The sequence below is a fragment of the Ranitomeya imitator genome, chromosome 8 (assembly GCF_032444005.1).
Source record: "Ranitomeya imitator isolate aRanImi1 chromosome 8, aRanImi1.pri, whole genome shotgun sequence".
NCBI classification, from domain to species: Eukaryota; Metazoa; Chordata; class Amphibia; order Anura; family Dendrobatidae; genus Ranitomeya; species Ranitomeya imitator.
This window is the reverse complement of record NC_091289.1, coordinates 22,935,364-22,949,193: the sequence shown is the minus strand read 5'-3', so window position 1 is coordinate 22,949,193 and position 13,830 is coordinate 22,935,364. Positions and strand designations below refer to the sequence as shown.

At 45.8% G+C, this 13,830-nt stretch overlaps 1 protein-coding gene across 1 annotated transcript in view; it reads right to left on the bottom strand.

Annotated features, from left to right (window-relative positions):
* Positions 1-3,231: 3,231 nt before the first annotated feature.
* Positions 3,232-13,830, bottom strand: part of LRIG1 (leucine rich repeats and immunoglobulin like domains 1) — an 86,213-nt gene continuing 75,614 nt past the window's right edge. The window contains exons 11-19 of the mRNA XM_069736557.1: positions 13,585-13,656; positions 12,343-12,506; positions 8,996-9,316; positions 8,088-8,369; positions 6,334-6,771; positions 6,168-6,215; positions 5,496-5,627; positions 4,671-4,949; positions 3,232-3,787 (exon numbers count right to left, since the gene is read on the bottom strand). Of these exons, the coding sequence (XP_069592658.1) occupies positions 3,609-3,787; positions 4,671-4,949; positions 5,496-5,627; positions 6,168-6,215; positions 6,334-6,771; positions 8,088-8,369; positions 8,996-9,316; positions 12,343-12,506; positions 13,585-13,656 (1,915 nt within the window). The 3' untranslated portion in view covers positions 3,232-3,608. The remainder of the gene's footprint in view (positions 3,788-4,670; positions 4,950-5,495; positions 5,628-6,167; positions 6,216-6,333; positions 6,772-8,087; positions 8,370-8,995; positions 9,317-12,342; positions 12,507-13,584; positions 13,657-13,830) is intronic.

Genomic DNA, 13,830 nt, shown 5'->3' with positions numbered 1-13,830 from the left:
TGATTAGCTATTATTACACCTAGTACATATTTGAGATAGGATCTTGGAGGTGGGAATAACCTTTGAAAGGGACTGTCGGCACAGAATGACTGTTCAAACCTAGTACAGGCGCTCGCTATGACTGTAGGAGGTGTGTGTGTTTACTATTGCAGGATTAGTACTGTTCTTTGGTTGTAGCAGAGCTGGTTGTGTGTACGTACTTTGATTGTAGCAGTGCTGTGTGTATGCTTTGCCCTGGTGGGGGGTAATATTGCTGTAGTAGGAGTGTCTAAATAAAAAAAAAGGTTGCACTCTGCCACATCTGTACAAAATCAGTTCTAGTCTTATTTCCCGTTACCTCTAACAACCTAGTACCGAAAAAAGCTCAGACACGAGTTTCTCTCTAAATTTTTATTTTTGCTTTTCCAACTTGTATCTCTCAACAACAAAAACAACGGTTTAGTAGACGCGTCAATGTCGTCTGTTAGAAACGTTGCCGCACACATCGTACCGCATCTTCTATCAATAAATAACTTTACATAAAAGGTAATACTTCCGTTTCACATTGCAGCATTTCCTCGGGTTCGTGGAAGTAACAACATAAGAAACAATGAACAACGAAGGGTTAAATGCGGGGAAAAGAAGTGAGTTTAAGTAAAGGTTTATTACAGCGACCTGGTACCGAGCGAGACGTAGTGTTAGCGGATACGGTCCTATGGTTATTGAGCTCAGGATAGAGAACGAGGTCACGTGACCACCAGTAAAAATGGCGTTTAGGGGCTGAATTAGTAATGTTTTATACTTCCAGGACTTTCCTAGCTTTTTATGAATCAGAAGGCACCAATGCATATAAAAAAACTAGAGAATTAACAAATATTCTTGGTTTAAAAAAAAAAAAAAAATCTTGCCGTTTTCTGTATGCAGCTCCCATGCAGACAGAAGACGAGACTATTATAAAGTCAAAGACTACAGGACAGGACCATACTCAATTCAGCAAGGAGGCTGCATACAAGAGAGGAGAAAAAAAAAAAATAGTTGCCTGACCTACAGTCTGCCATGGTGGCAGACGGACTTCACATTTTCTGAGTGTCTCGCTTCCTAGGCCACCACCATGCCATCACCGGCCCCAGACATGAAGTCCAGCTGCAATAGAGAACAGCCGGACTTCATGTCTGGGGCCGGTGATGGCATGGTGGCCTAGGAAGCGAGACACTCAGAAATTGTGAAGTCAGTCTGCCACCATGGCAGACTGTAGGTCAGGCAACTATTTGTTGCTCGCTCACACCATGTCACAGTTTGATCCAATATTCAGATTGCCCGCGACCTCACACTCCATAAGATACACTGGAAAACCTAAAAGGACAACCAAGTGCGGATATTAATTCTTCTCTGCAGTCATCCATGACTATTTTATTTTTTTTCTTAAAAAAGGGGACACAGAAGACAAGCAAAGATGAGGTGAGAAATCAATGACGGAATAATCTGCAGCCGGCTGCAGTGCGATTCTGTCTGCATCTTCCTATTAGTAGTTGATTTATTATTCTTGTCTTAGGTGCACTTGCCCTTTAAATATCACCTGCTCCCCCCTTTCCTTCACTACATAGGACATACACAGGCGGAGCACTGCAGTAATCCTTCTGCAGATCCCAGGTGATCGAGGAATCCCGTCCCTCCCGTATACATAAATAACACGGGGTCTTATATTAGTGTTTGCTTTGAGAGAGTGGGTCCTGGGCAATTGCCCAGTTTGTCCCCCCCAAAAATCATGCTAGGGCTTATTTCAAAGGTAGGTCTTATTTTCAGGGTAACAGGATATGCTCGACTGAACCCGCCGATATCGACAATCTAATGTGTAAGGGGGGCGCTGGCGATGACCGTCGATCAGGCATGTCCGATTTTGGACTGACCGTCACATTGTTCTCCCGGAGAGAAGGCGCTAGTAGGCCATTAGCGATCAGTCAACGTGCTAGGATAAGGTGTTATCTGAGCATGCTCGTTTGCTAAACAGTGACATCGGCGTGCTCGAATGTCCGAGTCTCGCTGCTGTTCGACAGCGGTAACACATGCGGGAATTGGCAAACAGGCAGTCCCTGTTAGGCCCTGAGCATGCGGCAACGCCTTGTCCAAGCAGGTTCTCCCATCACTAGTTACGATACATCGATGACGTTCCAGCATTCGGCCACTAATAATATGATCAGAGGAGGCAAGTAGCTTATGAATCGGGCAGACCCCTGGGGTAGGACCCCTAAGGTTCTGTCACTGGAGAGAAATGATAAAGGGTAAGATGGACCAAGATCCACAATATTAGGCAATGCGGTTCTATAGATCTCTCTTTTTTTTTTTGGGGGGGGGGGGGGGGGGATGTAACAGTTTCCACGTTTCGGAATGTGACCCCGGATGTGTAATAAACCTTCCTTCCACATTCGTCACGCACAACGTCTGAAACGAAGATGCAAAAATATAACGTTTAAGTGCAAATTACGGTCATTTTTTTTTGTGCGAGCCTTGGCAGGTATTTATTGGGGGGGCAGAAAGTGACCGCTGCGGTCTACCAACACGACGACGCACAGTCTGATGCCACCAGTATAAAAAAAAAAAAAAAAAAAAGACTTCTCCAAAATCTGCACCACTCTCGTCCATGAGTCACGGAGTATTAGAGCTCAACCGTACTTTAATGAAGCTGAGCTGCAATACCAGACACAACCCATGGACGAGAGGGGCGCCGTATTGAGAACGTCCTAATCCTGTACAACCCATTAAACTTGTGATCGGTTGGAATTCGGATGCTGAAATGCATCTAAACCGGCCCCATGGCTCATTGCTAGTGATCAGCGAACTGGGATAAGGTGTTATCTGAGCATGCTCGGGTGCTAACAGAGTCTTCGGGGTGCTCGAATAATATGTTTGAGTCCCCTCGACTGCATGTCTTGCGGCTGTTAGGCATGTGTTGTGGCCATTGAACAGCCGCGAGGACTCGAAGATACTTTTCGAGCACGCGGAAGTCACTCGGTTAGCACCTGAGCATGCTTAGATAACACCTTATCCTAGCACGTTCACTCATCGCTACTCATTTCCTAAAATGCTGAGCTCCTAAATGAAAAGGTTTCCTTCCGCTGCCCCCCTCGGTCAATAGCTCATCCTGTATTTCTTGTAAGGCACCTAATTCATTCATCTTTTTTTGTAAAAACGTTGGTGCGTTTCACAGCTCCGCTCCGCTGACCCGTGCACTAACAATCAAAATAGACTCTGTAAAACATTTCCGTATAGATTTATAGATCTAACCTTTAGGTATTTACATATTTATATATCTCTTTATGAAAACTCTTATGTACAATGTATCAGATACGTCTCTGTCGCGACTTACGAGTCTTTGTATCTTTTTTTTTTTTTGCATTTTTGTGCGTTAAATGCAATCTGACGTTTTCAGCCACCAACACTTTAGAAGTCTGTAAAGTCCGTTTCGCCCAGCGATGATCCGGTCAGGGTTCTTCTCCCCGCGCTTCGTACCTCCCATTTTCGAACGTCCTTCTTCTCCCCTTTGAATGGCGAGTTTAGGAGTTGAGGTAGCGAGATCTGTGCCGGCTCAGTGCAAAATTCCTTTTTTTTTTTCAATTCCTTGCCCGCAAGAGTCACTTGGAATCACACGATGATCCGTGGTGCGTCCGGTGTTCGCGGGGCGCCGTGTGTCCGTTAGAGAGCGCAGTCAATTTGGTCTCTTGTAGAGGATCGCTTACACGTGGCGCGCGCGGTGTTAAACAGTCCGGGGCCGCCTGGTCATGTGACCAGATTAACGGCTCCAGATGTGAACCTGAAAATAAAGGGAGAAGAGACATTAATAAATTATATATATATATATATATAACACAGTCTGATATGTAATCTACAGTGTGGGCCTCTGGATTCATAATATGGCAGTGTATTAGGGTTAACTTAAAAGACCTGACTACTTTCTTCCAGAAACAGCGCCACCACCTGTTTACAGGTTGCATGTAGTATTGCAGCCCAGCTCCATGCACTCTAAAAGAGATACACAGCATCATATAAAAAGGGTCAGGTGTGCTTTTGTTTCGTTTTTTTAAAGAAAGCCACTAATTGTCTACCGTTCCTTTAAGGGGACATTCCATCCTCATAAATGGGTATTATTCGGATAGCGCTGGTCAATAGAAGCGACTTTGCAGTTTACTGCTTCTTAAAATTTCCATCAGTTCTTGAGATATTAACACTTTTTTCTTTTGATTACAGCTCGTTGCCTTGGAGACCGGCCGCTTCTGCTAGAAGGCAGAACATGCGCAGGGGCTTCCAATTGCTTTCCTATTGCGCTAGTCAACATGATTTTGAACCTGGCCAAGATCTCTGGAGTGCGCTGTTACTAACAGCGCACTCCAAACTGGACAGCAGCGGTGGTCGGTCTCCTAGGCAACGAGTTGTAAACAAAAGCGTTAATATCTGAAGAACGGATGGAAATTTTAAGAGGCAGTAAATTGCAGAACTGCTTATTTTTCCAAGCGCTATCCGACAATATCCATCTCTGAAAATGGGAGAGTAACCCTTTAAAATCCAAATTAGCCTGCCTATAGGAATTTTTGCAGGAAAGCAAATTTTTTTTTTTACCCAGTGTGCATTGCGTGTATCTCCAACAAGGAGCACACAGTACAGGATTAGCGGAGGAGGGAAGCCGCACCAGTCATTACCTTGCGCATCTGAAATTAACACATGTGACTTCTGATCACCGAAGACCCTCTCGTGGTTACTGGGATACACAAAGTCGCCGGCGTCCGTTTTCCTGTAGTTTTGTTGGCAGTTCGGCAGGTGTGACTGCTCCGTGCCGTTCCTATAACCGTCCTGGTTGCTTTGGGGCTTTTCATAGGAGCAGTCAATGGAGGATAGCGGCTGGGGGCAATAGTCCGGGTCCTTGCTGTACATTGCCCGACCCTCCAAGCAGTCTGTACATACCACCTGGTAACCATAACCTGGAATGATAGCAAAACGGGGCTGTCATTTATCAAATATCCACCTTTTTTTTTTTTGCTAAAACACATATCCCTTTAAATGAAGTGGGGGTGAACCAACACGATTCCAGGGGTTTCTTTATTTCAAACACAGCGTCATGGATTCCTTATGGTATTTAGCCCTATTCACTTCAATAAAGCTGAGCTGCAATACCAGAAACATCCTGTGGTCAGGTGTAGCGCTGTTTTTAAAATAAGTTTTGTTTTTTTTACTTAGACAACCCCTTTAAGAAGAAAAATGGTAAAATAGAGCAAATTTGGAATGTGATTATCAAATATTTTGCACTAATATTGCATAGAAAATTCACAAATTTCTCCCATATACAAGATTAGAGATGCCTGCAGCCTCCACTAGAGGGAGCTCTCTATATACGGTTTACGTATTGACCTCCATCTAGAGGCTGTTGTAGAGGCAAAAATTGTATTTCATTGTGTGGCCACACGGGGGCGCTGACCACTATAAGGACATGATATTGGGCCAGGAAATCAGAATACGATGGTCGTTACCGTCTGTGGAGAACAATCCATCTGTTTTACAAGGTTCGTCCGCGTTGCAGCCTATGCAGAGCCTTGGTTGTCGGTAGCCCACATTGCACGCCTCAACGTCCGTGTTTCCTATGCCTTCGCTGGAACATATCCCTTGAAAGTAGAACCAGATGGCAAACAGTCATGCACCATAACAAGTATATAATACTTAAAGGGGCATTCTGGGGTCAAATAAAGATTTTTTCTTTGTACAAGTTCACACATTCTGTAGATATTCATCATGTCGGTCTCCTTTCCTTTCTCAGATTTTATCAAAGTTACAGAAAACAGTTTCCAGCTTCACTGAGAGATCAGGTTACAGCTGCCTATAGAAGTCTTTGGAGACAAGCTGCTGTGAGGTCTCTTATAAGGCGCACACAGGAGAGATCTGCTCCTCTTTCTCTGTAGAACACCCTCAGAAGCAGCTCCCTACTTCCCTCTCCATAGACTTTTATGGGCAGCTGTAACCTGATCTCTGAGTAAAACTGAAAAGTGGTCTCCTCTCTGTAGACTTATTTTAACAGTGAATTCAGAATAAATGCCAGAATTATGGGGATGAGGGAGTCTGACTTCTCTAGTAAGATATTATTTAACTTGTAAAAGTTTTTTTTTTCCTGCCAGAGCTGGGCTCAATGTTCGGTCTGTACGTCTTACCTTGTGATGATAAATAACTCGGCACATCGGGGGGCACAATGGTTTCATCTGTAATACAATGAAAAGCGATCTGGGTTACTTTATATAATTAGTTTATTTAATTAAACTTGGAGTGCCTGGCCCTTTAAGACTTAAAGGGGAAGGCAAACTTTTTGTTGTTCATTACCTGTGTTTGTGACGCTGTACTCCTCCCTCTTCTTCCGGGTTTGGTAGATGATACACACCCAAACCAGCGAGGTGAGAACGATACTACACACCACGGCGATGGTGATGATACCGAACGTCATGGTGCCCTCCATCTTGCTGGATTCCAGCACGCAGCCGGAGGCGGGGAAGATGCTGACTTGGCTGTAGGCTCTTTCCGTTCCAAGAGTGTTGGACATCTCGCAGGTATATTTGCCAGCATCTTCCTGGACCACGTTGCGTATGATGAGGAGCTGGTTCCCGGGAGTGAAATGGTGTCTCTCCGTCATAACGAGGGGCTCGTCGCCTTTTAGCCATGTGATCCGGGGAGGAGGACTCCCACTGGCTTTACACTGTAAGGCCAACGTAGCCCCTGCTGAAACCGTGCGGTCCTCCAGGGGATGTGCCAAAAACGGCATCTCTGAAAATAGATATAAAAAATAATAAGTCCTAAATACAAGTAATAAAAAAATATATACCGTATATACTCGAGTATAAGCCGAGATTTTCAGCCCAAATTTTTGGGCTGAAAGTGCCCCCCTCGGCTTATACTCGAGTCACGGTAGTGGTGGGGTCGGCGGGTGAGGGGCTGAGGGCGCTGGGGTATACTTACCTAGTCCCAGCGATCCTCGCGCTGTCCCTGCCGTCCCACGGGCTTCGGCGCTGCAGTTTCTTCCTCTCTTCAGCGGTCACGTGGGACCGCTCATTACAGAAATGAATAAGCGGCTCCACCTCCCATAGGGGCGGAGCCGCTTATTCATTTCTCTAATCAGCGGTGCCGGTGACCGCTGATAGAGAAAGAAGCTGCAGCGCCGAAGACAGGAGGGGACAGCGCGAGGATCGCCAGGACTAGGTGAGTATAGCATATTCACCTGTCCACGTTCCAGCCGCCGGGCGCCGATCCATCTTCCCGGCCGGCGCCTCCATCTTCCCGGCGTCTCTGCTCTCTGACTGTTCAGGCAGAGGGCGCGATGACGCATACAGTGTGCGCGGCGCCCTCTGCCTGATCAGTCAGAACAGAGACGCCGGGAAGATGGAGGCGCCGGAACGAGACGCCGGGAGCTGCAATCAAGGGAGGTGAGTATGTGTTTTTTTTTCTTTATTGCGGCAGCGGCGGCACAAATTTATGTGGAACATCTATGGGGCACAGTGAACGGTGCAGAGCACCGTATATGGCACAGCTATGGGGCACAGTGAACGGTGCAGAGCACCGTATATGGCACAGCACAGCTATGGGGCACAGTGAACGGTGCAGAGCACCGTATATGGCACAGCACAGCTATGGGGCACAGTGAACGGTGCAGAGCACCGTATATGGCACAGCAATGGGGCACAGTGAACGGTGCAGAGCACCGTATATGGCACAGCAATGGGGCACAGTGAACGGTGCAGAGCACCGTATATGGCACATCTATGGGGCACAATGAACGGTGCAGAGCACCGTATATGGCACAGCTAGGGGGCACAATGAACGGTGCAGAGCACTATATGGGGCACACCTATGGGGAAATATGAACGGTGCAGAACACTATATGGCACAGCTATGGGGAAATAATGATCTATTTTTATTTTTGAAATTCACCGGTAAATGCTGCATTTCCACCCTAGGCTTATACTCGAGTCAATAAGTTTTCCCAGTTTTTTGTGGCAAAATTAGGGGGGTCGGCTTATACTCGGGTCGGCTTATACTCGAGTATATACGGTATATCATTTTCCCCCCCCCCCCCCCCAACTTACCAAGTATAGTCAATGTGGCATTTGCCGAAACCGAGCCTGCGGGGTTTTGCGCAGTGCAGCTGTAAACCCCCATATCTTCAATCTTCACGTCCGTAATGAAGAAGACGTCATCGTCTGGCATGACGTGCATGCGACGCTCCCGGGCGGCGGGGAAGTCCGTGCCCCCGTCTTTCTGCCAGGCGATTTCCGGGGTGGGGTATCCGTCGGCTGCGCACTCTAACCTGGCAGTGGTGCCGGTTCTTATGGTGTTATCCCTTGGAGTTTTCGTGAAGGATGGCAGAACTGTAATAATAATAATAAACAAAAATTCCAAATATTGGTGAAACAATGTTACAGCACAACAAGGAAAGGGGTTAAACTGAAACTAGAAGGTGGTAAAATCGGTGCCAAACGTGATCGCGCCTCCTTAAAATAAAGCCGTCCCTGGCAAATATAGATGGGCAAAAAGACCAACTGCGCCAATCTACGTGCCGGCTTATCTTTTGATCAGTCGGCTGCAGTGTTGACATGCCAACTAATCGAAACAGGAGATGAGAATGCCATGAGGTAGGACAAGAGCAGGGCTTTGGTCTGGCTACCACATACTTCAGGGTCCTACCAGCCTTTTCGCTCATCTCTACCGGTCTAGATTCTCAAAACCAAAGCGATCATCTGATACTGCAAGAGGAACCTCATGAGGCGCTTATTTTCCCTGCAGCGTCCACTACAGGTGAAATGTAGTATTACATAGCGCTCTTTCAAATAGTCAATCACGTCTTGTGTGGTCGTATCACATCTGCAATATCCGACCAAGAAGTAGTCGGGAAGAAACCAGAGTAGGCTGAACATACTCTGTGCACTAATGTTTCCTAGCCTCATCTATACTCCCCCACCTACTGTTTTTATAGGCGGCGCTGCATGGTACTCACCGTTCACAACAAGTCCAGCTTTATTGGAGTAGGTGGAACCAAAATGGTTGGTGATGACGCACTGGTATTGTCCGTCGTGTTCAAAAGTCACATTGCGTAAATGCAGAATCGTGGTGTAGACCATCACGTCTCCATCCTTCTCCCTGATGTTGGCGAAGTTCTCCGTCTCCGCGTTGTGCAAGATTTCATTATCTTTCTTCCACACGAAGGTCATGGTGGAACTGCTGCTGCTGGCGGCAGAGCAGGAGAAGCGAATGTCCTTTCCGACCACCGCCATGGTCTTCTCTGGGTGCACCGTGATATGCGGCTTCGGGAGGTCGTCTAAAAGATTAGAAATGGAAGAACACAAAGTGTCAAGACTAGAAAAAGAAGAACTGTCCCTCTCGTTCTAGACTTCAGAAGATCTCGGCGAGGACCTGGACGTTCCTCATAACAAGAAGTTTAGAATTCTAGACAGTCTCTCCCACCCTCCATTAGTCAGTGATCGCTACATAAAGGACTTTTTTCCTTTATTGTTCTGCTGAGATCCCATCACTGAGACGGTTGAAGGGTCACATTCCCTTGGTTTTACCTAAACAGTCACTGGAGGGATAATTCCCCTGTTTACCCCGCAGTGCCAATGGTTGTAGGTGGCTCCATTTTTCATTGTGCTCATCTCATCCAAATATTATTTTACATTTAAGGATTATGTAAAGCTGAGAGGGGAACACGTCCCATCTGTGCGGTTCAGGGTGATTTGCACTGGGAAATGTTCACTTTTTTTCTTTTTGCCTGAGGTGCGTCAGCATGGTGTGTCCAACGCAAACCTTCTAGTCTAGACGGCTCTTCCACTCAAGCGAGGAGACCAACCCTTTTCCCTTTCATTACTATTCGAGAGCAAGGAAACTGAAAACATCTCTAGGCTCTAGAAAATAACATTGATAAAGGTTACCTACTTTGTACATACAATTTCAGGCCATTTTGAGAAACCCAACGAGATATAAGGGGTCCTCCAGCTAGATATCTGTTAGATTGAGAACCCCACCGATCAATTCAGTGGATGGAAGTTGAATGACGCATCCGGTTGCACATGCATCCTGCAGCTCCAGTGAAGGAACCCAAAGCTCTGCTATCTTCACCAAGGATCTGAGTGGAGCCACCATGTGACTCCTACTTGCTGTGGTTTGGTGGCCAGGAAAAAACAGTGGACACAAGTATGGGGGGTCCCAACAGTAGGCCCTATGCCGATCTAAGATCTATTGCGTAGACAGTGGATAGGTGTTACCTTGTTTAGTCTGGAATATCACTCTAAAGAGGTTGTCCCAACATGGACATGCACCAGATCGCCCCAATCTCAAGAATGGTGGTCCGGGATGCCGAATCCATCCTCGATACTTGACCGAGTGGTGGTTGAGTAGCGTTTCTGGCCCACAATGCAGTTGTAGATGGAGGAAAACCCCTTTCTAGTTGGTGGACCCCACTAGCGATCCTATATGAATCGCCCACCCTGCGCACAATGCTAGGAACACCCTTTTAATTACTGCCCAGATTTGTTCTCCATTACCCACATATAATAAAAGCTGACGTTCCTTTTGAAGGTTTCCACTGATAGAGAACAGTTTCCTAATTACCGTGATGAATACAATCTTAATACCAAAGTGATGGTAAACACGTGAAGTAAGCGGCCTCCTACCGGGAAGCCGGAGCTCGTGTAACATGTGGCCACTTTGAAATCTAAAAATGACGAATTTCCACTTCAGCGAGTTCCTCCGGCGGAAAGTACAAATCAGTAAACAAAATAAGCAACGCAAAACGTTCCAAGCCGCCGTCCCCTCGCTGCAGCACTAACACCCGGAATTCGGCCCGATCGGCCTCTACCTTGCTTTAATTAAACCTTTTTGTTTTTTACCGTCGTTCCACGGGGAGCATTGTGTTTTCAGCTGGCCGGAGCTCGGAGCCAGCTGGACCACAAAAGGAGATCAACGGTGGAATTTGGGTGTGAGCGGCTGCAGCACATGTCGCCCACATGTGTCCTCGGGACAGTTTGCTGTCGGTCTGCACTTTTTGCGATCGGTTTTCTGAAGCAGAAGTTTTGCCGCAGCTTACGGTGGGACACTTGGATCACAGATCCATCTTCTTGCGCCTCATCGCAACGTGTCACCTTCTCATTTCACAAGTAACGGTTCATCAGTCTTGGGTCACCGCTGGTACAAACGATTCTTATCACAGCTGATTTCCTTCTGAACTTGGAGGAAGGAAATGATGCGTCTCAGACATAACTGTTGCCCTTTATCTTGGGAGGAAACGATAAGACTGGCACCAAAAACTGATTTTCGTTGCCAGAGCCCGTTAGACACAGCATTTTTCCTAAGGCTTATGGTCGGCCCAAACTGTCCACAGTCAGACAGGAGCAAATTTTAATTACAACCCAGAGCTGTATTTGCAATTCTGCCGGTGAATTCAGATGTAGCAGGGTTTTTTTTTAGATTTTTTTTTCTGCAACTGTTCCATTTTACTAAATGGGGGTAAAATGCGCCAAATTCATGTGAAATTGACCCATCTTTCACTTGCTGGGCGTCACTGCGAAAAATGTTCTCCGGTCAGTGATTGGAGCACGTTTCTGCTGTAATTTCCTTTTTTTTTTTTTTTTACTGCCATTTCCCCTTCTTGATAAACTTGCCAACTTTTTAATAAGTAATGACATAAAAATGGAAAAAAATGAGACATTTCAAGCAAGTTTTACGCCAGAAAACAACCTTATTGATCGGGTCCATTGACATCAGGACTAAAACTTAACAGCGTCCCTCGCTTGCTCGATGTGTGCGGCGCTTATGCTGGAGTTTTACGTTGTGCGGCAGATTAGTTTCTGAAAAACCCCTTTCTGAAAACCCCATATAGATAAATGGAACAGTTGCAAAACAATTTTTTGGAAAATAAAAATCAGCTACATGTGAACTTATAGGAATGTAGCTTTCTGATTGTTATTAAAAATTAGCAGAATTATGAATGCAGCTCTGGATTATAATAAAATTCAGTTCTGACCAACCTACGTTCTGCGGACAGCTTTGCTCGTGCAAAAAAAAAAAAAATAATTGCTTTTTTGATCTTTGGTGCCAATCTTATTCCCTTGTAAGATAAGCGGCTACGATCACGTCTGAGACGCAATATTTCCTTCCTCCGTGTTAGCAGGGAGAACGGGGGAGATCACAATCGGTTCTACCAGCAGCGACGTTATCTTATATGTAAGATGGGCTCATTGTACGTATGCGGAGGTCAGATAAGTATTTCTGGTATTGAAAAATTTGCATAAAGTTCGATCAATTTACTTGTATAAAATAAATAGAAAGAAGAGAAGACGCGACACCCACCGCACACAAAGCTCCGCAGAGGGACGCTGAAGACGCTCTTGTTCTGTAAGGACTCTGGATGGGCACAAAGAGCCTTCACATTGGACTGCAGCTTTCTACTCGTCAACCACGGAGGAAGCCACTTCAGATGACAGTCGCACAGGAAGCTCTCGCTATTGATGTACCTGAAGGAAAAATAAAAAAAACCTTGTTAGGCACTTCAGACTCTGTAGGATTTCACTCCTTGACCGTGCGCTGCACAATAAGAACTGGGGGGAATAAGGTAATGACAAGAATTATACATAGGAAAGTGTCAAAGTCTTAAAGGGAAATAATTATACTTATTTCAGGAGGCTTGGTTTGCAAAACTTTGAAAATGGAAAAATACACTTTAAGGGGTACTCCGGCCAAAAGTATTAATGGGCCTGTCCTCAGGAGGAGATGCAAAGAATGGGACAGTCAGCATTAAACTCCTAAGATGAGACACTTGAGTGGCTGTTTCCATAAAACTGGCACAATGTTAGGGTGTCCAAAATGAAAAAAAAAAAGCAAAAGGACGTGGAAGGTGTGGGGGGGGGGGGGTGTAAACGAAAAAAAAAAAAAGCAAGAGACAGGGCGCCAGGAAAAAAAAAATGCAAGGGACAGGGGAAGGGGGGGGGGGGGGGGGGGGGTGTAAACGAAAAAAAAAAAATGCAAGGGACAGGGTACCAGAAACAAAAAAAGCAAGGGACAGGGCCCAAGGAAAAAAAAAAAAAAAAGCAAGGGACAGGGCACCAGGAAATAAAGCAAGGGACAGGGAGCCAAAGAAAAGAAAGCAAGGGACCGGGCACCAGAGACAAAAAAAAGCAAGGCACAGGGCCCCAGGAAAAAAAAGCAAAAGCGCAGGGCACCAGAGGAAAAAAAAGCAAGCAAGGGACCGGGCACCAAAGGAAAAAAAAAAAGCAAGGCACAGGGCCCCAGGGAAAAAAAGCAACCAAGGGATGGGGCACCAGAGGAAAAAAAAAAAAAGCAAGGCACAGGGCCCCAGGAAAAAAAAGCAAGCAAGGGATCGGGCACCAAAGATAAAAAAAAGCAAGGTCAAAAATAATAATAATAATGAAAAAAAAAAAAAGCACAAATTTATTACTGCGTCTGCTGAATGAAGCGGTGCTGCTTTTCTCTGCGCAGTGTGTGACAGGATCACGCCTAACACTGTATTGTACAAATATGCAGTTGCGTCCCTGAAATGTACTTAAATACTCTGCGCACCAAAACTTTACTTACAGCTCTTTCAACATCTTCATTTCTCCAAACGCCGCCTCCTGCACTGACCGCATGGCATTACCGCCAAGGTTTCTGTCCAGAAAAAAAAAAATACATATATCAGTTTGGAAAGCAATCGGCAAATCTTTGCAAAACATTACAAATTCTAACGGAGAGTAGGACAATTGCTTTCAGGTGACTGTAGCGCGCAGCTGGCGGCGGTAAGAATGATTTCGACAAATCAGAATATTAATAAATACGAGCGAG